The 23,507-nt window shown below is 35.2% G+C and overlaps 1 protein-coding gene across 5 annotated transcripts in view; it reads left to right on the top strand.

Annotated features, from left to right (window-relative positions):
- Positions 1–295: 295 nt before the first annotated feature.
- Positions 296–23,507, top strand: part of PHF3 (PHD finger protein 3) — a 41,197-nt gene continuing 17,985 nt past the window's right edge. Inside the window, exons 1-5 of one of the 5 annotated variants that reach the window (XM_031057608.1) lie at positions 433–559; positions 7,742–7,878; positions 9,526–9,601; positions 9,862–10,023; positions 11,135–12,947. In XM_031057608.1, the coding sequence (XP_030913468.1) occupies positions 9,882–10,023; positions 11,135–12,947 (1,955 nt within the window). In that variant the 5' untranslated portion in view covers positions 433–559; positions 7,742–7,878; positions 9,526–9,601; positions 9,862–9,881. Of the gene's footprint in view, positions 560–7,738; positions 7,879–9,525; positions 9,602–9,861; positions 10,024–11,134; positions 12,948–23,507 lie in introns of all 5 variants that reach the window. The other 4 variants (XM_031057610.1, XM_031057609.1, XM_031057606.1 and 1 more) reach the window with 4 other exon arrangements.

Raw genomic sequence — 23,507 nt, 5'->3', positions numbered from 1 at the left:
AAGCTATTTAGTTACCTTTGTTATTCACACTCTGTAGAAGTGTCAGCATTCGGATGCTGATAGAGGAGAATAGCATGGAATTTCTTTTAAAAATAATTAGGGAATTGATTTTTAGTTATGATTTTTAGTGGGGCATACTAAGCCATAAGCAGTTTTTTATTTGTTTTTATAATTTTTAAATACCTTAAGCATTCTTTATAAAACACAAGAGCCAAAAACTTTGCTGGTGTCTTAGGTGTTTTACAATTTGTAGCTTCTTTTCTTATGGTATTTTTCTTGTCTTTCTATAGGGCTGAAAGACACACAGGAGTCTTCATGGATATAGTTGATACATTTAACCATTTAATTCCTACTGAACAATTAGATGATGCCCTATTTCTAGAATCCAACCTGGAGAATGAAGTCTGTGAGGATTTTAGTACAAGTCAAAATGTCTTAGAGGATTCGCTGAAGAACATGCTCAGCGATAAGGATCCTATGCTAGGATCTGCAAGTGCCCAGTTCTGTTTGCCTGTTTTGGATAGCAATGACCCCAATTTCCAGATGCCTTGTTCTACAGGTAAATCTTACAATTTTTTAAGATTACAGTTTAAAATACAGTTTCGCTTTAGTACCAACCCTTTTTCATAACTTAGAAATAATAAGTTGGGATTTCTGTCATCTTGCTGCCCTTTATCAATGCACTTCATACATGCCTGGCATGTAAACTATGTGCAGGTCCTGTTACTTTTGTAGTGTAACAATTGAGGAAAGCTCCTTATGTGGATCAGAAACAGCCTAGTCTTGTCTATCTGTTACTTCCAGTGAGAGTCAAGATTTGTTTAGTGTAGGTACTGGGCCTGATCACTGAAGTCACTGGTTGGCTCAAAAAATGCTGTATTTCTGGATTAGCAGTAGGAATAGGAGAGTTGTACAAATTACTGCTCTGACCTCAGGGTTACTCTGTTAATGCTAGGCCTTCTGGTACTGAGCTGTTTCTGGGTTCTGGGTGCTTTGCTTTGGTTGGCTTCACGACCCTGGAATGATCATAAAATAATTTTTTACTGTTTGGAGTACCTGATTTGGGAACAATTTAGACCAAAGTTTTAAATAAAAATAGTCTTAGAATTTATTGAGTAATTTTAGAAGATGAAAAAAAAGCGATGATCCAATCCCTAAAATTATTAATATTTATGAAGAATTGGAATAATTACACTGAATTTGATGCTAGAGACACAAATATACTCTGTTTTTAGTAGTGTTCTTTAATTGACTGGAAGCTTAAACAACATAATTTTTTAGCTTCATTAATAGAAGTGTTGTAGATTATTGCAGTTACATGATTATCTCAATATTTAATTTTTTTGAGTAAGTTTTATAACTGTTTCTGAAAATCGTCATAATTTCCTTATATAATATATATTTTACTGTTACTAACAGACTGAATTTTCACCTTCACTAAATTAGGTGATATTACATAATGGAAAACTGTAAATCAAAGATTATACTGTTTAAGGTAATGAAAAAGTGAGCTATCAAGCCAAAACAAGATATTTGGCATTTTTTTCCTACTTCAGAAGAACATTTTTGAGGCGATCCTTAGTGCTTTCGTGTACTCCTGCAATAGTCTGTATTCCTACACATTTTTCTCTGTAACCTGCCAAACAAAAATCATATCCCTTTTAATATGCATAATATACACAACTAAACCAAATTCCCCCTCACTTGCAAATTGTTTGTTATATTGCATCCTGTGCATTCTCCAGCAAACCTGTACTGCATTTAAAATTCGTGAATTAACTCATAGGGTACAGCTGGATATTTTGGAAGGTATGGAGAAAGTTTCAGGTGCTTCCTGGCATGTATTTGTCCTGAAAGTGATCAGTAGTGCAATAATTAGTACTATTACTACTTAAATAATCAAAATTAATCTTAAGGTCCTTAAAAATAGTTGAGTGAATGCATTTATTTGGGGGCTACATTTTCAGGCTGTCAGAAGACTAAGGGATTCAAAGCTGATTTGATTTATGAATTTATTGTTTTATTTTTAAATCTGAAAGCACCAGTAGAGCCACATTTCAGTAAAGAAATTAAAATGTGTAATTTGGAATTAATGTAGGTATCCAAAAGAACATGAAATGTTCTTGTTGTTGCTTGTTCTTTGTAGGTCTTGATAAGAACTGTCCTTACTCTGACATGGTAGGACTGCAGTATGTGCTTAAATTTTTTAGTTAAGAATAACAAGTATCAGTTCGAAGTATGGTTTCTTTGCTTGTCTTTTTTCCTTGAAAGTTCATATAGTTGTGATTTATTTGAGTTTTCTGACACTGTTGGTGATCTAACACTGCTGATGTAGGCTGCTGGTAAGAATGTGGTTATTCAAGGTGGTAGTACCCTTTGTATGAATTAAGCCATGCATGAGCTGGTTTTCCCAGTTTAGGTGGAAGCTCATCTGCACGCCAAGTTCAATTTGTCTAAAAGTAAAAAAGCATAACTCTCCTGACAAATCTTGCTTTAATATATTCTATATTTTGCATAACCCATGCCTAGACTATTAAACAGTTTAAGAAAAGGAACAAAGTGCTCATGGAAATTAATTCACAGGACCACCAAAAGACAGATTGATCATATTTTATGCTTGTATTGTAGAATTCTGTTTTGTAGAAGTTTTAAAGTGGTACAGATTTCATGCTACAGCTTACTTGACTGTTGTGAGCAAGCAAGAGAGATAAAGGTTGTAATAGTTAAACTGAGGACAGATGTTGTAGATAAAATGGTAATCAGGTCTTCTAGATAAAATGGAGGAGCAGAAGGCATGGCTTCCTAATACTTCTTTGAAAGCAGATTTGAGCCGAGTTCAGGAGTAGAAAACCGATGCACAAACAAAATACTATCTTTATATGCCTTTAACCCAACTGTGTAAGTGTGAAATTTCTTCTGTGGACATGAGTATATGAAAGGGCTCGATTCAGGCCTGCTTCTTACCCACATGCCTACTGTCTCAAGATTGTGACATTTTCTCTGCTTTATTCTGGAGATCATGTATTTTTGTTTTCAAAAGCAAAAACTCTTCTCTCTTGCTCTTAAGTTGTTTTGAGTGTGGGTTTGCTTCCTGCTCTTTTTCTTACTGCTACATGGGCATCAGTTTTTGTTGGGAGTTTTTACTGGCCTGATCCAAAGTTGTTACTCATGAACATGTTTTGCTCAGCTTTAGGGTTTATATTGCACATCATTCATCAAGAACTAAGCTTTTTGTTAATACTAAGCTCTGTTTTTGGTGAGTTACCTCTTACCTGACTGTATGTGATGGATACTGGTAGCAATTGATTGTATGTCCTTTAGACATTTCAAGTGCATGCCTATAAGAAATACAGAGACATCTATCCAGAAAACACAGGTTTTGTACATTGAATTATAACTACATCTCTCGGGGAGAATAGTAGCTTAGAATCATAGAATGATGTGGTTTGCAAGGGACCTCTAAAGGTCGTCTAGTTCAGCCCTTCTGCAATGGACATGTTCAACTAGATGAGGTTGCTCATAGCCCAGTTCAACCTGGCTTTGAAGGTTCCCAGGCATGGGGCATCCACTGCTTTTCTGGGCAACCTCTTTCAGTGTTTCACCACCCTCATAATGAAAAAGTTCTCCCTTACATCCAATCTGAAGCTACTCTCTTTTAGTTTAAAACCACTACCTTTGTCCTGTCACTACAGACCATGCTAAAAAGTCTGTTCTTATAAGCCCCTTCTAGGTATTAAAAGGCTGCAATGAGGTGTCCATGTATTCTCCAGGCAAACAACCCAAACTCTGCCAGCCTTTCTTCAAAGGAAAGGTGCTCCAGCCTCCAGTCATTTTTGTGGCCTCCTCTGGACACGCTTCACCAGGTCCATGCCTTTTTTGTACCGAGGGTCTCAGTCAGCAGTACTGGTATATGACAAATAGAAAGACTGTGACAATGGATGTTTGTTGCCTATCTATTGATAGGCAGAACTATATCAGTACCAATAAAGCAGTCTCATGTTTATCTCTTGGCCTGAATCCAGATTGTGCTGGATTGAGATAGTTTCTTTAGTTGGATGACAAACAAAGATGGTCAGACAAAGACCAGCAGAAACCGAAGACAGAACAGACCAAACTTGCTGAGCTTGCTCTATAATTGCCACTGAGTAACAGAATGGGGTTAGAGTAATAATATAAGGTTATCTTTTCAGCTTTGATTGAATAATTACATATTTAGAGAAGAGAACAAGATTCTTTGTGAGTAATCCTGGTTATAGCTTTGAGCAGAGGTGGACATAACTCTTATGACTCTCACAAGCTGAATAGGGTAGAGGTCAAATTATGCTGCAATCCTTTTAGAATGTGTTAGTGGAGGGTGACTGCTAAACTATAAAGATGTAGTTAGGTTGCTGGTTTATGGAGCTAGACTGAGGAGAATGCTGGTCTTACAGCACAGTTAAGAAGTTCTGCTACCTCTGTGAATCAAGGTACAAACTATCCATGTCTTATTCACTGCAGCTCAAAGGAGCTTAGCAATTATGGAGGGCTCCTCCTGTCCTGAAGTAGGTATCAGCAGAAAGACATAGTGTCGATAGTAGAAATCGATGTAACTGCTCTCCTTGCCAGTTAAAGGACAGAGTTGGACAAAATGAAACTTATGAGAAATAAATGAAATCCAAATTCTTGAAGCAATCAGAAGTGTCCCAAATCATGTTTTAGGTGCCTCTCTGCTTCTTTTTGTTGGTTTGATTGGGTGGTTGTTCTTACAAGCTGTGCATGACCAATGTAGAAAATTATATTGTATAGAACAGCTCTTGGCCATCTTAAATGTTTGAGTGGTGTGAGTGGGTGTGGAAGCATGCTTTTGGTGTTGTGTTGATTTTTTTACCTTATTGAGCAATTCATTGATAAGAAGTGGAAACGCTGAAGTTTAGAATATGACAGAATTATTTTAAGAGCAACAGACTTATTTCAACTTTGAATGGTACCCTAGTGATAGGTTTTCTGTTTTGTTCTGTTCTTGCTGGAAGCTTATCCACCTGTGAACGTAGCAGGTCATACTGGTTGCATGCCAGTGAGCTAAATAACTTAGCATTCATACTAAATTGGTAATTCTAGGTAAATTAAATTGGTAATCACAAACTGTGTAACTTTTCAGGATGTCATTTACTGGGGTAGTTTGATTTGTTATACTCGTAATACGGGGAATGGAATTTTAATTGCGTATCATCTGGAGACATTTCTAGATTTCATATTAAAATCAAGCTTTTAACTAATTTAGTTTATGGGTATGTTTATCAAATCAGGTACTTATCATAAATGATAAAGAAGACTGATGCTGTAAGAATCACAAAATGTGTTAGGGACATCTTTTTAATTGCCCTTTTTTTCTGTCCCTCTGGATTGCTGCTGGGAAAGTGTTTCCCTAGAGTGCAGTCTGTTTTTTCTAGCTTTAGCCTATGTTTTCATGAGAATTGTTAAAAGCAGCATTACCTCTGCTAAAATCATTACTACCTACTGAATCTTCGAAGCCAAACCAAGTTTTCTGACTACAAATACTGTTTTCTTTAGCTGGCATGATGTCTGGCTGTGTTAGGCATTTTGGGCTCTTTTCACTAAAGCCAAATGTACATGTATTTTTCCTCCTACATTTGAAGTAATTTTGAATGTAACTTTGAGATTCCAAAATTTGATTTACAGTTGTTTCTCTCAGTTTTCTTACCTCTTTATGCCTTCCTTCTTCCAAGCTGTCCATATGAACAGCTACAGAGTGTTTTATGACCAAGGTAGTAACTTTTCTGTATAAAATTTAAATATATTGTATTGGTGTTGAGAATCTGGAGAATATTTATTTTGTGCCTTTTTCTGTTTGTGAGTGGCAAACTACCTATATTCCCCAGCATAGGTCCTTCTGAAGTATTTAGTATGCCTTTGGATCAGTTTCATGGGTGGAGAGAGGTTGGATCTGTACTAAGATTTGCAAAGCAATTTAGATAGGCTCACTGATTTGTAAATACATGAAGACTCCCTTCTTAATAAAATTAATTAATTTACATTGAAGTGCTTGGTTTGATGTGGTGTTTTTACTTTGTTGAAATTTGGTTTTCTGCTCCTTATTTCCAATGTAACAGGCTTGTGTCTCTAAAGAACCACTATTCAGTAAGCTTGTGATGTAGCTCCATCTTTTTAATAAAATGGGCATGCAGTCCTCTGTCAAGATACATGCTGCATTAAGTTTATTTGTCCTAGTTGATTTTCATATATCTTTATTCTAAGGACTGTAAAATTACCTCTTAACAACACAGACATTAATGGAGAATGGGAGCAAGTGTTTAGTTAATATTTCATGTTACTTTGATTCTTTTCTGCACTGGACAGTCAGCTCAAGGCACTTGCAAGCAAATTCTCATTTCAATAGATTACAGGCAAACGTTTGTAAAACAGTTGGAATTTGATGTTTCTTTATGTAAGTTATGTCATCAGTCACATAATTTCTCTTGAAAATATATATTTTTTTAACAGAAAGTATTTTTAATCTTGTTTCTTGAACATATGCATCACAGACGTCAATAGGAAAAAGGTTTCTCATAGAAAGTATACCATCCTCATTTATGATCTTGAGACTTACTGACAAAATATCACTATCTTTATATGTTTTGTTGTTTCGCTGGAGTTTATTTGCTCTTCTGAAGGCTTACCTAGACGTGTTAGTTACTGCTTTAGACTGTAACTGTTCTTTTCATTGAAGAATTATGTTACATCTCTGTGTTGTTATTCCCATGTAATGCAGAAATTTTATAATGTTCAACTATTTCCATATAATCTGTGATGCTTATATGGAATTTACTGTGGATTTGCACATTCCTGACATTAGTGTGATTCAGCTGGACATAATGCAAAGCAGGAGCAACAGTGATGTTCTGTTTGGTGTGGTTACCTAAGCAAAAGAAATCCAGGACTAACATCTACAGAGAAGAAATTTATTTCTACACTTGATATTTACCTTGGTCAGTGTGTCAAGAAACTGAGTATTTCTGTCTTAGTTGTGGCTGGAAATAATGGAAGAAAGTCTTATGTTAATAAACATAAAGATTTATAAACATCATAGTTTTTGATGATGTGTTTAGGGATGTTTCCTTCTCCTTACCTCCTCTTTAACCAGAAAGTAAGGCTTGTTTTCTTAAGTTTTACATTGCTAAAAAATTTAAAAATGGTCATGCTTTTGTTTTAGCATAGGGAAAACATTGCTTTAAATTTGCAAGTAGACTGTTTTACTGAATGTTGTTCTATTATGGTATAACATATATAAAAGTGAGTCAGTAGTACAGCCCAGCAGTTTGAAGTTTAGATACTTTGCAAGTAATGGAGAAACTCAAAATAGTGAGGTGAAGGTCAGTGGTGCCTTTTCCAGTATAAATATGTTGAATGTGACTAAATATGTTGAATGTGACTCGTACTTTTCTTGTTTGCAATCTGTTCAGTTGTACACTGGTGTACAACTCTTCCGTTCAGATAAGTTCTTTCTTTATTCCTTTTTTATTTTTTCCTATTTTATTTTTTAAATTTCTATACTTGATGCTGAGATAATATTTAGATATTTGTTACTAAGATAATCTCTGCTTTTTTTGTTCTTTCTGATTTTGCTTTTGTTGGTTTACCTTTCCTAGGGTTGTTTCCTTACCTCCACTTCTCCTTCATAATTTACTTTTCTAGTCTTCTTTGTATCTATTGCTGTTCTCTGTCATTTTTCTCTTCCCAGCAGGGTCTGTGTGGAATGCTCCTCATCAGGGGCCTCATGAGACTGTCTTTACTAGCTGAATTGTAGCTCAGGTGGTTTGAAATTAGCAAGATTCTGTGCTTCAATTCCTCTGTAAAATTAAAGCTACAGCACAGAGTCTTGTAAGTATGAAAATGCTTTAATTCTAATATTTCACACTGTGTCAATAATGGACTGAATGTGTCTCTTGTTATTAATTAAGGAGGGTGTAGAAATTCCGTAACTTGAGCAAGAACATTGTAGAGCCCAAGACTAATGTCAGCCCTTTAATATACTCCAGAGTTGTTTCAGAAGTTGTCCTACTAGTTTTTATTTTTCATGCTGTCTTCAATAGTTTAGTAATTTAGTTCTCACAGAAGGAGCAGAAGTGAAAGGAGTCTCTTTTGTCACAGTCTGTTCCCAAAAGCCAGTTTTGTGTTTTGCAGGAACACTATGAAAACACAAATACCAAAGTGCAGAGCTGCTGCGAGGATATAATCTTTGAGAACACCAGAATGGGCAGCTGGAGTTAGAGTGAGGGTCCTTCTCATTCAGGTTTCCATCTTGGACAATGGCCAGTATTAGATATTTACTAGGAAAATGTCTAATAGGGCAGTTACAATGTAATTTTTTTGCTAGTGTGTCCAGTATGTACATTATAGCAAATAAGTGATTAAGGAGGACTCTTGAGTGGAGAAAGACCAAATTTATCAACCTCATGCACCTTGCGTGTGATATCTGTATGTTTGTAAACACACACAGATAAAAAGGTGGCTCTGTGGATTGGAGAGTGGAAGTGGACAGTAATTTCCACAAACACTTTTCCTTGTAACTGATGTGTATGATGCAGTAACTAAAAATAATGGTTAAAATAAAATAAATGACCATAAATTGTTAGCTTAAGACACTCCTAGTTTTCAGCTCCTGGCACGCATCTGATTACAGAGGTTCAGAATGCTGATTGCCTGGTACCATGATCAGCCTTCCTTAAGATGCCAATAAAAAACTTTCTAATATTAGAAATTCTAAGGTGTTGCTTGGTTACTTTGTTTTTCATTGTTTTTTTTTAAATTGCAGTAATATCGAACTTGAGAAGGACCAGGAGTTGACAGATTTTCTGAGCTGTCTAAAAATTCTAACAATTTCTAATTTAACTTCTTGCTGTTTTACTTTTCTGATTGATGTGTTATTTATATAATTTTTAAGTAAGCAATTTTTAGAAATTTTTAGATATCTTATATGTGTCATGTGAGTTTATCTTAAAAATGCTTCAAGGTTTGTGTCTTAGTAGTGAAAAACAGGCATACTTGATTGTTTGGAGTCTCTGTTATATTTGTTAGACCTTCCTACATGTTTTGTATTCTCTTGGGTGTTTGGCTTGATCTCACAAATTTTGCATCCCATGGGGACCAGGATTGATTATTCACACATAGGATCTTTAAATAGGAGAGGCTACCACTGCAAGAACCAAATTTAGAGCAAGTGAGGAGAATGGCTGGTGTAGTGACCTGACTGCCTCTTAGGAAACCTGTTTTCAGGAGCAACCTCTGGGACCTTTCTCAGGTTAGTGGAGGATAGGAGTTCACCAATGAAATGTTCCCGGTCTCTCCTGGGACGTTAAGTGCTTGCTGCACTTAAAGCTCTTCCAAAAACACATTACGGGCACAGATATGTGATATGGGTGGGGCTCAGAGTTTTAAAATAGTATCCTGTCAGAAAACCATGAGTTTTACACTCTGCACTTCTGGATCAGCTCTTTCTGCTGTTTACCTTTCTTCACTTTTTCTTAGGTGGGAAGGGACAGTGAGGGGCAGCTGATCCTCTAAGACTGGGGACCTTCCTGTGGCAAAAAAACCCCATAAAAATGTGAGTCCACAAAAAAAGCTACGAGGACTATCTACAGAAGTTTTAAGCTGTGGGTGATAGCTTCTTCTACCCTGAAACTGCCTCACATGGGAATATTCTGTCCTTTATTTCTTCATTTTTTTTCCTCTTTTGTTTGATTTTAGATGGCCAATTTATTTATTTTTTAATGTTTCTTGCCCTGTCTTGCTCAGCATTATAGCTACAACACTTTTTGATCATTTTAAGTTTTAGGCTCTTCCTTGTTTGTTTGTTTTTTCCAGTTATTGGTCTTGATGATACTATGGATGAAGAAGGAGTTAAAGAGAGTGGTAATGACGCCATTGATGATGATGAGCTTGCTTTACCTAATAGGAATTTGAGAAGCCGTGCTGAAGAAGCGTCAGTCACATCACCGAGGAAATCACCACGTTTAATGGCACAAGGTGATTACAGATTGTGTTTACACATTTGAAGTAAATCAAATCTTTTAAATCCCACCCCAACATTTGTAAATTTAACTTGGTTGTGTGAATTCCAATATAGAAACATTCTTTTTCATGCACTACAGCTAGAAGCTGGCATCCATAGGGTATGAGTCAATTAGAATTTCTCTTTAATAAATATTAAGTGTCTTGCTTATGGTCATTAAAATAATTTTTGAGATTTTGATCCTTTTACCTTACATAAGATAAGTAATGTGGTTCTTCACCAGCAAAAGCATGATGGAGTTGCAAAACAGCATTGGAATGTTAGGTTAGCATGTCTCTATTTCCAATTAAAGTTTTGATTCTATTTTTATTTGCATATTCTCTTTTTACTTTGAATTAGGTTATAGTAATTGCAGTCAGAAAGTCTTCAAATATCTCAAGATACTTAATATTTTATTAAAATATTTTAATTCTTTCTGTTAGCTAATTTATTATAGTTATGGGTTTTCTAACTTGTTGAACTGGAGTTATTTACTGCTCTGCTTTTGTCCCCTATAGAGTAGGTTGAATTAAAAAGATAAAATTATTTAATATGGCAATCAGAATTTAAATAAGAGCCTGTGGTACAAAGCTGGTGATTATGCTGTTTAGAAAGCCACTGGAATGGTTACTTGTTTAGAAAATATAAAAGTTGTCATCAGGTGAGAATATGACTGGATCTCTGATTTGTAGACTGTTCTCTAAAAGGTTTTTAAACTTCAGTTATATTTCTAATCACAGTATGGCTTGTGCAATTTTTGTTTGAGGTAGAAAAGGCTGAGAGGTAGAAAAGTAGACTTACTTTGGATTGTCTTTCTATCATCGCTTGTGTTTTGTATGTACTACTTAGAAATTCCATAGCTTTTAGAATTATGGGATCTTACATCCAAACTATGTCAGTGTAAAATTGAAATGGGAGCCATTTATTTTTGGGGAGGTTTTTAGGTTTAGTAAATAACTAAGTTTTAAGTCCTCTTTGTGTCCAGAAAGCTAAACTGGGGTAAGTCACTTTTGTTCTAGGCAAATCTTGTATTTGCAAAAAGAAGGAAGCAGAAATAGCTAAGAGATTTTCTTCTTCCCTTCCTAGAACCAGTACGGAGTCTGCGGCAGAGCACGCTAGCCAAGCGTTCGAATGTTGCTCCTCCTCTTAATACCAAGAAATCATCTGTAAAAAGTGGATCTGCTCCAAAAAATGGACAGAAACAAGAGAGAAGTCCAATTAAAGAGACAGATGTTGCAGCACGCTTGAAAACAGAGCAGCCTAGGGAGGTTAGGCGTAGTACAAGACGATCAGGACAGTTGGAAGGAGCAGCAGCAGCAGTAACAGCATCCCAAAGTAATACAAAATGTCTGTCTGGTCCTGAAGATGTGAAAGAAATTAAGTCTGAAACCCCTGAGCAGGCAGAAGTTGAAGAAACATCCCAAGAGTTAAGTTGTGCTAATTTAAGAGAACCCTGTTCTCCTTCTCCTGAGGAAACAAAGGAAATAGTAGAGGTTGCAATGAACACTGGCTCTGGGAGTGCTGAGTCAGTTTGTTCAGTATCTGCAGATACTGAAATGATTCCTGTTAAAAATGAAACAAGTGATGTGATTGATTCAATGGGCTTGGAAAATTCTTCAGAAGAAAAGACTGTTAATAAAGCAGAGGAATCAGAGAAGAAAGCAGAAGAACATAATCAAATTGAAATAACTGGAAAAGATAATGATTCATCCAGTGCTTGCTTGAATACAGATGGAATTTGTGAGACCTTTTCAAATTCGTCCAGCTCTGTGAAAGAGGGGGTTGATTGCAGTTCAGGTTCCCACAGTGTGGAAATTCTGGATGAAAATGTATTGTCAGTAAAGGAATGTGTAGCAGAAGCTGGAGGTGATGACAAGGGAATGGAGAAAACTGAAACTCCATCTGAGAAACTATTGGACAGTACAGACTGTGATAATAAAGACTTGAAAAACAAAGAGTTTACTTCAGCTGACCCAGGAAATAGCATTTTAGAAAGTGCTGTTGTTGACCAGTCAAGCCAAAATGTACAGCAGCAGATCGACAGTACTAAAGTAGAAGGCCAAGAGGCATCAAAATTTCAGGATGATGAGAAACAAATTGGAATTTCAAAATGTGAAAAGAACATTAGGCCTCGGCATAGTAAATCTGTAGTACAGAATAAACAAAATCTGACTGCAGGTACTCGGCAGAAATCAGGTTCAGTGCAACAAGAAATGACTCGGTCAAGAACGAGAGCTGGTGTTGCTGTTTCGGGCCTTCACAGTCCCTCTTCAGCAAGTCTGAAGCGAAATGCTGATGAGCAAGAGAGTCATCAGCATCCAAGTAACCCAGTTAAAATTAGAAAGAAACAATCTGATCTAGGTTTGAAAGCAAAGAGTAGCATTTCAGGGGTGACTGTAAAAAAGCAGACCAACACAAAGCTAAAGAAAATACCCCGAGTCCAGGCTTCTGGGCAAACCCAGAAGTTATCAGTTCAAAAAGCAAGTGAGAAATCTCCTACTCATCAAAGCTGTTCTAAAGATACCCACCACTCTGTGCATTCATTATCAGGTCATGTTTCACATCCTGGTCAGAAGCAAGCCAGCAAACACCAACTTGCAACTGGGCTAAAAGCTAATAACTCTACAAAGGAAGAGGCAGAGACTAAAGATCCCTCTGTTGAACATCTGAAGGAGGATGATAAGGAAAAAAACAAGTCAAAAAGAAATGATAGAAATCTCCAACCTCGCCAGAGAAGAAGTAGCAAAAGTCTCTCACTTGATGAACCTCCTTTGTTCATTCCAGATAACATTTCAACTGTTAAAAAGGAAGGCTTGGAACATACCTCTGCTAGTGAAAGCAAACATATTTGGGTGCCCAGCAAACAGTGTGGCTTTTGCAAAAAGCCACATGGCAACAGGTGTGTGTGGCAGCATGTTTTAGGAATTTATTACTGGTCTTGGAACGTAATTGTTTTCCTTCCACCAAATGTTTTATGCTGCTCATGCCAAAACAAAGTCCTAGTCTGGCAGTACAAGTCTGTATGTCATACAGTCAGTTAATTTCCTTTGCACTCATACACTTTTTTTTTTTCGATCATTTAAACAGAGCTTTAGAAACTAGTTTGGCCCAAAAGTTTGAATATGTATGTTTTATTATATGAGTACATATTTTGATGACTGTATCATTCTTCTATGCTGTTTAATTATGCACTTTAAGCTTGACTTGAGAAAAAAAAGTATATATCTGTGTTCCAGGTTATCATTTCCTTCTTTCCAGAAACTTCTTTAAGTGGAAGGATCACCATAAACAAAAAAAATCAAATAGTTGTTTGCATGTGACTTTTATCTGGTATAGGTCCAATTCTAATAGTAGAGATACAGAGATTTTTTTTTTTTCACTTTGTGTAATCAATGCCTCGAGGTTTCATGTAACTGTAATTAAGTAATTGCTAGGGAGGAGAGAAAGAAGAATATGAAAAAAACCCCACAAAACTTCCACGTGGGCATATCTGAAGTTGCCTTCAAACTTAATAATGAGGTTGCATTTGAAGTTGATAATATCCCTCTGTGTCAAAACTTGTTCTACACAGTAAGTGAACTGAAAAGGACCATTGGGTTTCACTAATGATCTATTAGTCCAAGAATAAGAATTCCTTTATTACACATACTGTGTTTTAATATTGAAGTATTTTTGTTGCTGTTCTACCTGCTAGCTTGCTAGCAGGCTGTTCTACCTGCTAGTTTTTGGTTTTTAAACTCAAATTGAAGATATTTGTGATTAGCTTATGTGAGAGAAAGTTTTAATAGTAATTTTTAGTGGTTGTGCTTTAGAACTCCATACATCAGAATGAAATATGGAACAATTACCTTTGGCACCTGAGGGGTTTTTGTGCCATTTGTTTGTATCTAAGAAGCCCTTCTGAGCTTTATTGGCTCATTGTATCATATTTGAAAACCAAATACATGAAAATTCATTTATGTACAGCTACAGTAACTGCATCATTGTGGCCTACTAAAAGAATTAATAAGAGGTTTGCTCTGCCTGGTTGCTGAGGATTACCTGATTGAAGGGGTGCTCAAATTTAATTCCATGTGGTTTTATTTTTTTTTAAAAATTCCTTTTAAGACTCATATCATCTGTGTCTTTGTAAGAGTGTTTAATTTTAAGCAGGTTGCATTTCCTTAGTTTTTGTCATCTTAGGCATTACCATGACAGTAAAACTGTATGAGTAGCCTTTATTTCAGTGAATTGTTTACATCCCAAAAGGCTACTTTCTGGATAAAAAAATGCTTCTATAGGTATTCTTAAAGCAAAATATGATATTTGGAATTTAAACTACTTGATAGCTGTTAAGAATGCAGCTTTGACTTGAACTTGTGCTATATTCTTTATATTTTTGCTAAAAAAACACTGTGGTTTGGTTTTTTTTCAATGTCTTGTTAGAGTTCAGAAAGTCTTAATTTTTATTACTAGATGGATCTAACCAGTGTGGGAAGATGTGGCAGTGACTCAGTTAAATCTACTTATTTTAGTTTATAAAGTCAAAGTAGCATTACCGAAGATACAGGAATACACATCAATATAGGATTGAGTTCAACAAACCCAATTTTGTATTGCCAGTTCTTACTGCTGCCAGAATAATAATAATATAGTGTATGAATCACCAGCTGAGGTTGGATTGAGACAGCCCATGAGTTGCCACAGATGGTAATTACGACTATCATCAGTTTTGTAATGTTAGTCTTCAGTGTTTTAAGGTTTTTTGTGTTGGAATTGTGTTACTTTTTATGTCTGCATAGCAAAACTGTTGACACAACCAGCTCTTTCAGCAGAAGATAATCAGATTTGCTAAACATAGAAAGATTTTTAGCACATAAACACAAAATTTTTGTATATAAAACAAAAAGAGAGACACAGTTGTGGAATAAGGAAATTTGCACTATTGAGCTTCATGCCTAATAACAGAAAATTTAAGACTGTCAGTGCATTACTTTTTGTTATTACTAGTCTAAGTAATAAAGTTTTATTTTTTTCAGATTACTTTACTTTGTAGTTTTGTGCTACAAATAATTTAAACCTTGCAGATTCACTTGCTGCTATTATTAAGATACCAGAGGAAGCAAAATTTGTATCTCCTGTGCCTTGCCATTTTGTTCTAATTTAATTATTAGAGCAAGAAAAAGAAAATACTTCTAGTACAGTGCAAAAGAGAAGAAGTGTACGATGATAAACTTGAATTCTGTCTCTTGGAAACCCATCAAAACTGTCAACATTTACTGTAATGAAAAGGGGATTTTAATTTGCTGTTTGGACTACTTTTCAAGGAATTTTTGTTTCCCTTTTGAAACCACCTATCTGGTCAGTCTTACCCTTTTTTCTCATTGTATAAGAGAAAATGAGAAAGTGTAAGACACAAATGCTGTCAAATGGCTGTATGTTCAAGATATGTCAAAGGCAGAGCTAAGATCTGAAACAACATTTTTGTTTATAGCTCTATGGTAGTTTCAGTTTTGGAAATCTTACTCAATGCTGTGGTTGAAATTGCTTATAGGAAAAGAAGTTAAACTGAAGTTGCAACCCCCAAACTGGGAAGTAATTTGCCAAGAGCTTTGCAGGATGTCCTGTTAAAGTAACATTTAAAATTCAGGATACAGAGTAGTAGTCACTAGAACCTTTGTGTATTTTCTCTAATAAATGAAAAGCCACTTGTTGTTATTGTAATACCAAGCTGGAGAATTTATTCAGGTTGAAGGTAATGTGTGGAAATTGTGGCATCAACTTTCTTTGTGTACAGAATTCCCAAAGGGCGATGCTTACATAGGCCTTACACAAACCCAGAGTAATTTTACTCTGCCTGTTAGAACAGGAGTAGAAGGATAGTACTTCAATGTTGTTTTATTTCACATCAGCACATGGCAAATGGAGTAAATTTATATCTTTAGGAATACATGCAGTAATTTGCTGGCCACATGCAAAGTCAAAGTATGCTTGTCTTGTACTGCAGATACAGTGGGCTTGGGAAAGGAGGAATTCTGTTTTATGAACATGAGGTTTGCATGATCAAAAAAGTTTACAAGTTATAACATCCTGCTTTGTAAGAGACAATGTTTGCTTGCTTTCTGTTAACAGATCACCATTGTTTGGCACCTGAGCTTTGAACAATGACTTCATGCTCTCTCTTCCATTTGTCTTGAAGTTTATGAGCTGTAACCATCATAGCTGTTTTATATATTTTTTCATTACTCAGAGAATGGGTTGCCAATGTTTGGCTTTAGGACTCTCTCAGCCTGTTTGCTTGATGTATTGTGATGTATCTTTTCTACATGACTAAAAAGAATTGCTCTTTCCTATGAAAACTAAGCCTTATGTTTCTGCACAAGTCAGATGACTTTTTGTAATTTTCAGCACATCTGAAAGGGTATTTTTTCAGTTTTTCATATTTTCAGGGTTTGAGTTGTTGCTCATAGTATTTTCTACATGTTTGACGTTGCCAGTATATTCCCATATTGCTATCATATGTTTTCTAATCAGCTAATAACATAAATCATATGCAAAAAATTTCATTTGCCTATAGATGAAAAGTGTGTGTCTATGGATATGCATATCACATTGAAAAAATTTAGATTGAAGTTACCACTCAAATTCTTAATGATGCTGAAAATACTAAACTTTGCCACAAACAATAGTTACTTTTCCAGAAGACAGATTAAAGGGATTAAAGGTCGTTAAAGATAGTTAAATTTTAAAAATTATACATAATTTTGCAGCATAGTGCAAAATGAAGATGGTAGCTCTGCAGACATTGAGAAATCTGCTAATGTAAAATTTCTCTGCTTTTCACTGTAGATGTTCAAATTCTCTGCAGCTGGAGGTCTGAACTGGTTCCTTGCTTGTACAATTAGACAAAATCTAACAGGCATTTTTCAGATTGTCTCCCTTGTTTGTAGCTTATCTTCTTTAACAAGAAATTTGATCAATTTTGGATTAATAATTCATAGTATACAACTTGGGATACTCTGCTTCTAAGCAGATATTCTAGAAAACTAATTACAGAGCAAGTTTGTAACTTTAATTTGGTGACTTTGTCTTGATTTCAACAGTCCCAAGTAAGATTTTTTTAATAGCCTGTGGGAGTTTGAGGATTCTCTTCTGCTGTTGTTGTGTGGGGTTTTTTTCTGGTTTTGTTTTGTTGTTGCTTGGGCTTTGATAATCCAGTTTGAGTGGTCAGACATAATTTTTCTGTGAGGTCTGAGGCCAGTTTAAGTGATACAGGAATGGATTTTACTTAGGGTATTCCTTCCCCCGACATTTCAATTATGCTTTAATATGGAGGAAAAGTTAGTAATGTTGTAAAAGGTAATTAATTGGAAAGTGCTGAAGTTGCTTTAGCAAAGGTACAGTATTCTTGATTTCTTGCTTATACATAATTCCTGAAGTGTTCCTTTAGAACTGTAGTACAAAAAAGTAGTTTGGCTGATGGATGCAAACTGCAAACCATTTTTACCCATACTAAAGATTGTTAGGAGATTTTTATTTTAAAAATAGTGCTAAATGTGAGTAAATTATAGTGGATCTAGGTTATCATACAATTTGCATAGCCAATACAAAAGTCCAAACTTGTAGCCATCTTTAAATTACAAATGCATATTTTTTAGGGTGATGGTATCTGGCATGAGTGCATTGTATGCAACAAACAATTTGTTGTGAGAACATTCTTCATAAGGAATTAGAATAATAATGGTGCCTAAGTTCTAGTAAACGTCCATTAGGTAGTATGAGTGTGTTAAGCAGCAGATTATGCAAGATGTCATCAGTTTACAGTAATGGATGATGCTTTTAAATTTTCTGTCTCTGCTACTGCTTTCTTCCTCTGTGAAAAGCCTTGCAACATTAAAAGCTATTGTGCTTTTCCACCCACAGCTGTAGAAAACCTGAATGACAGTATAAACAAAATAATATCTAATGTATAATTATATAACTATAAACAATGTAATATATAATTAACAAAGGGAAGGCCTCCACTGTGATTTTTATTTACGGTTACATAATTGTATTTGTAGATTTTATATGGATTATGTTACTATGCTGCAATATTGGCAGGATTATTATTAATACCAGTGGCATTAAGGAATCAAGCAAATGGATTCCATAAGTTATCTAAAATATTTTTATGAAAGATGAGCATAAATACAAGGTGCTTACAAATGCAGTTTATAAAGCATATGATGCTTATCCTGCAACATGTAACATGTGTAGAATCCACTGGTAATGGAGCTTCCCTTAATGATTATATATAATATGTATATATGTTTATATATGCATAATTTTTAGTGCCGGTTTTTAATTAATATTAGGAAACATACTCTTTTATTTTCAGGGTTTTGAGGAAATTTAGTGGTTTTGGCTGTGCTGTTTGGCATGTTTCATAAATTCATCTTTAATTCAAAAAGCATAGGGTTGTTTATCTTCCTGCTGCTTCCTGTTTGGAGGGGGTTCCTGTAATATAAATAGCAAAGAAAATTATGCCTTTAAGAAAGAGAAAAAACATCTGGCATAAAAGATGTAATTGAAATTTAGTACTTAGACAATAAGTTTGCAGTGTCTTTTTCGTATGCTGCAAATTCCATGTAAAGAGATCTGCTGCTAGTGATTGAGATAGGTTTATGGGTTTTCTCTAGAAGATCAGAACTTGAAAAATCATGTCATTTGTGTTAGACTTTGTCAAAAAGGAAGCAAGTGGAACTTGCTCATGTCTCTGTGCGCTTACAATGTAGTGCAGATTTTTTTTTTGACAGACCATATTTCATTTGAGCTTTGTATCAAACCATGCTACTTCACTGATGTGGAACATACATTCTGCTAAAGCTGCCATGCCATGAATGTCTTGTCCCTGCTTTTAACATTGGCTGGACTGCAGCAGAGAAACAGTTGCAATATTAATGCAAGTGTACAACAGATCTGTAGAAGACTGGTGAACAGTGCCATTAAGGGACAAAGTGCAGATGGGGGACTTGCTTTAAATACTGAAGTCCTTAAAAAGTGAACAAGTGGGTTTACTCCTCTTAGGTGAGTTTGAGGCTAGGGTGTTCTTTTGAATAGATTGGTTTGGGTTTTTTGAGGGGTTTTTTTGTTAAGATTTGAGTCCTATTGTGGTATTTTTCCCAATTGATATGTGCCACAAGCATGAAGGATTAAAGAGAAGCAATTGTTTTGAAACTAAATGATTTTCTGTGGCAATGCATTATTAATTAATCTTAAAATGCTGATTTTGTAATGCTGTCCCACACTGATGAATAACTCTTGACAGCTCCTGATTTTTATTTTGCTTTATTCAAGTATAGCTTTACAATGAAAAGCTGTGTTATGAGTAAGGTAGTTTCTGCCCATTTTGCAGTAATTATTTTCTCAGGAAACTTGATGCTGTTACATAACTTGAACATGAAGGTAATTTTAAAACATGGTCCATATATTTAGAAAATAAATTGTCCTGACTTTTTCATCTAAGAAATGAATTTAATTTGTTACAAATAATGCACCAAAGGAAGTATTCTGATCGTAAGAGAGATTGTGGCAGGTTTGCATTAATTATTCTGTCTCTTTTTATGTTTCATCTGTTACTTTCTGATTTTAAGGTGTCTCTTTTCATGCTGACATGTGGACTACCAAGGGGATTCTTTAAAGGGATGAAACTGTAGCATACTCTATGCAGAGGTCCCAGTGAGCTATAGTACTGTGTGCTGTCACTTGTCAGCTTTTTAAAAATTTTTTCTTCCAAAAAAAAGACTTTTATATTAAAGTCCAATGAAAGCAAGTCTTTCATTGAATGTGGCATAATTTAATATTTTAAAATATACTTTTCTTTCTCTTTCAGCTTTACATCTTCCAATCCAGCCTTACAACATGGGTAAAAGTCCTGCACTTCAGATTTGAAGCAATCTGCAGTCAGAAACTTTGATGTTTTACTAGTCCAAGATACCAGAACCGCTTCAGTCAAAAATAACAACTGTGCAAAAGGACATCCTTGAGCCTTCAAACCAGGCTTCAGTTTTTCTTGACTCCCCTATTTAGATTGAATGTTGCCCATTACCTAATTATAATTGCTACAAATCATAGTTGTTTTGTGTGCAGATGAGAGAAACAGGCAGAGATGTAAAAGTGGCCTTATGGTAAAAAGGATTACATACATTACTGGTATCAAAATCAGTATGTTCTCTCCCAGCCTCAAAAGTTGCAGTTTTGCATTTGACTAGTGTGGGGAAAAAAGCCCCAATTAGTAGAAATAGTGAATTTTTTTAGGCAGACAGCACCAGTGTTTTTATTACCGTTTTGTATAACTAGGTTTAAGCAGAACAATTGTAAACAATACATTGTGTTGTATAGAACAGGCATCATGGGTATTTCCTGATTCTTTTTGTAGTCTTGGTTTCTGAATCCTGAATTTTAAATTTTGTTGTGTGTATTAAAATACAGTGTAACTGAAACCTTGTTGTGAAGACTGGAATGAAGCCAAATGAATCTTCCATCTTCAGTAGTTTGCTTGAATGACCTCTAACTTGGTGTGTAGTCTTAGTGAAGAATGATCTTTTCTGAGCTGAATTCTTTGTAGGGTTTTTTGACTTTTAAAATTTTTATTATTTATTTCATAGACCTGAAAATAAAGATTTAATACTGGATACCTATCCTGGTGCCTTACTTACACACCATCTCTATTACCCCCCTTAATATGTGTGAGCTAAGCTGAAAAATTCCATGTGCTGTCAATTTGAAGTTGAAGGTGTGCAGCATCTTGCGTATTTTAGTTTAATCTCTTCAGCAAATATCCATTTTCTGAATACAAATCAAAAGTTTGTTTTGGTTACTAAATGCTGCAGTCCCTCTTCCTCATATAACAAATTAGTCTCTGATGCATGAATTTACAAACTGAGGAAAAATTACATATATTTTAATAAAAATACAGTTAATAGCACTTGTGGCTTCATGATGGTGTATTCTTGGTTTCCTTTTATTTTTGAACCACAGGCATTAATTCCTTAGGACACCAAAACACCCTTTAAGCATGATGCTTTGGCTATGTGGTTTGACTTTATTTCAGCTTTTGCAGAAAATCGTACATGGTGAATTTTTGTAACCAGTTTCATTGTTCCCAGAGCTTTACTAGTATTTTATTGCAGTGGTACAAGATATGTTCTGTGTAAAGCACCCACTGTGGACCTTTGCAGTTATGAAATAGGGACTCACCTTACATTTCCTGCCCGTGCATGATTGGCTCCAGGCTCTCAGAAAGGAGCAGTGAGCTTTGTGTAGCAGTCCTGTTGCTTCTTTCTTGTTTTTTTGTTGTGTTTATAAATGCTGTAGTATTACTCTGCTGAGACCATCAGAAGTAATTCTGCCCTAACATTACCTTTCTTGTTTTTGCAATTTGCTGGAACGTGAATCTGAAAAGATTGAGATACTGAAAAAACATGAAGGAACCTATGCCTTTCTAATTAAAATTAGAAGTAGATGGGCAGATGCTGTTTGCTAGTGACAAGTAATACTATTAATGTACTTGCAGCTCAGAAAAAGAAAATTCAAAAGGAGAAAGTATTTTTCTTCCCAAACTTTTAAAAAACAGTTTCTTCAAATCTAGCAAACATCATCATAGGCTTTTTCTCAATCTGATGGACCTCTAAAACTTCTCAGACTCATTTTGTATCAAAATAATATTTTCTTCAGCAGAATGTAATCCTGACATATTTTGAGTAGGGAGGGGACAGAACATGCAGTTATTTCTTCTTTTGTTTCAAATGTCTGCTGTTAATAAGAGCTTTCATCTCTGAGGTAACAGTAATTTTTGAATACAATACCTGCATCAAGCCACCTGGAACATTGATTTACAGTTCTGGAGAATGAGAGTTGCTCTAAGCACATCCTGTAATGTTTATATGGTTCCACCAGGTAGGTAAGTTAGCAGATAGCCTGAGTGGGGACATACCTAAGTTAGGTATCATTTTGCTTAGAATCACCTTATGGAAGAGATCGATAAGGTATTAGGTTAAAGAAATAGGGTTTGCAGGTCAGCGTATTTAGCTCTTAAATATATTGCTGAAATGATCAGATTTTCATGAATTACTTTTTAAGTCAGGTCTGTCTTCTGTGAAATTCAGAATCTAGGAATTCAGTAAATAATTTTTTAGTGTTGCCAAAGAACTTCTGCTTTCTTTAATACACTTACAGTCTTTCTGGATTTTCTTCATCCGCACTATGTGTTAAAGTACATATCTTGAATATAGTTTATGTAAGTATAAAGCAAAATGAAAAGAAGAAGTAAAAATTAAACAAAAAAACCCAAACAAACAAAATCACACACAAAAACCAGCAAACAATCCCTCACCCCCAACCCATCAAAAATATGAAAGGGGAAAGAGAATGGAAATGGATATCACAAGAGATCTTCCTGCATCATTTGAAAGCTGTTCCTTGGAGCTAGTTTCATTATTTGTAAAAAATAATTCCATAATTCCTACCACATAAGTCTCCTGACGTAGTTGGTTTTTAGCCTGTGAAACTTTGAAATTCCACATCATTCCCAAACACTTGAACTGGAAATTGTACCTATCAGTGTAATTAGGTGTTCATTATACCTGATGAAGTTTTCAAAATGCTTCCACAAAATAGTCAGAAATCATGCTTTTATTTTAGACCAGGTGATCTTTACAGTGAAAGTAAAATCTGTATTAAAGTTGATTCTGCTTTTAAAATAATGCAGTTAAGTGAGTTGAAGGGTGTCCATTAGAAGAGAGTCATTTTGGTGTTTGAAGCATTCTGTAAATAACTTAGCTCTGAATAAAATGGCAGAGTGGCGCAAAAGTGTGTACCACATTTAAACGAAAACAGTCACTGCAAGCTGGACAGGTGGTTTTGGAAGCCAAACTCCTGGCCCTATATTCACCAGTAAAGAGAATGAAAAGCAACTTTCTAGAAATAATTTAGTAGTAATGGTCTAAGGAATGAGATGTAAGATACCAACTAATTTAGAATAGGTTGATATACCCATTGTGTTTGTCAAAACATTTAAAGACCTCATACTGCTGTGGAAGATTGCTGCTGCTGCTGTGTTTGTGATGAATGATGACAATCATATTTGTAGGAAAGCAAGGATAATATCTTGCAAGAAAATTTTCAAGTATTTTCAAACAAATTTACTGTTTCTGAGAGTTGCTGGATTTTTGGTTTTGTTTTTTAACATTCATAAGAACTTTGATAGGAATCTGAAAAGAAGCTTGGTAGGATTTGGAAGCAAGTTACACAAACACAATGAGGTTTGATGCTCTCTTGGACTATTGTAAAAAGCAAAAAGGGAAAAAAAAAACTCTTGGGAAGACCATACCATGTCGTAAGGCTGGAGATGGATGTAAAGCACCAAAGAAAATCACTTACTAGGTAAGAACAAATAATTGAGATGCACAGATCAAAGCAATTATGATATATCCTGCTG

This window comes from Geospiza fortis, unplaced genomic scaffold (genome assembly GCF_000277835.1).
Source record: "Geospiza fortis unplaced genomic scaffold, GeoFor_1.0 scaffold264, whole genome shotgun sequence".
Lineage (NCBI taxonomy): Eukaryota > Metazoa > Chordata > Aves > Passeriformes > Thraupidae > Geospiza > Geospiza fortis.
This window is presented reverse-complemented; position numbering and strand designations above follow the sequence as displayed.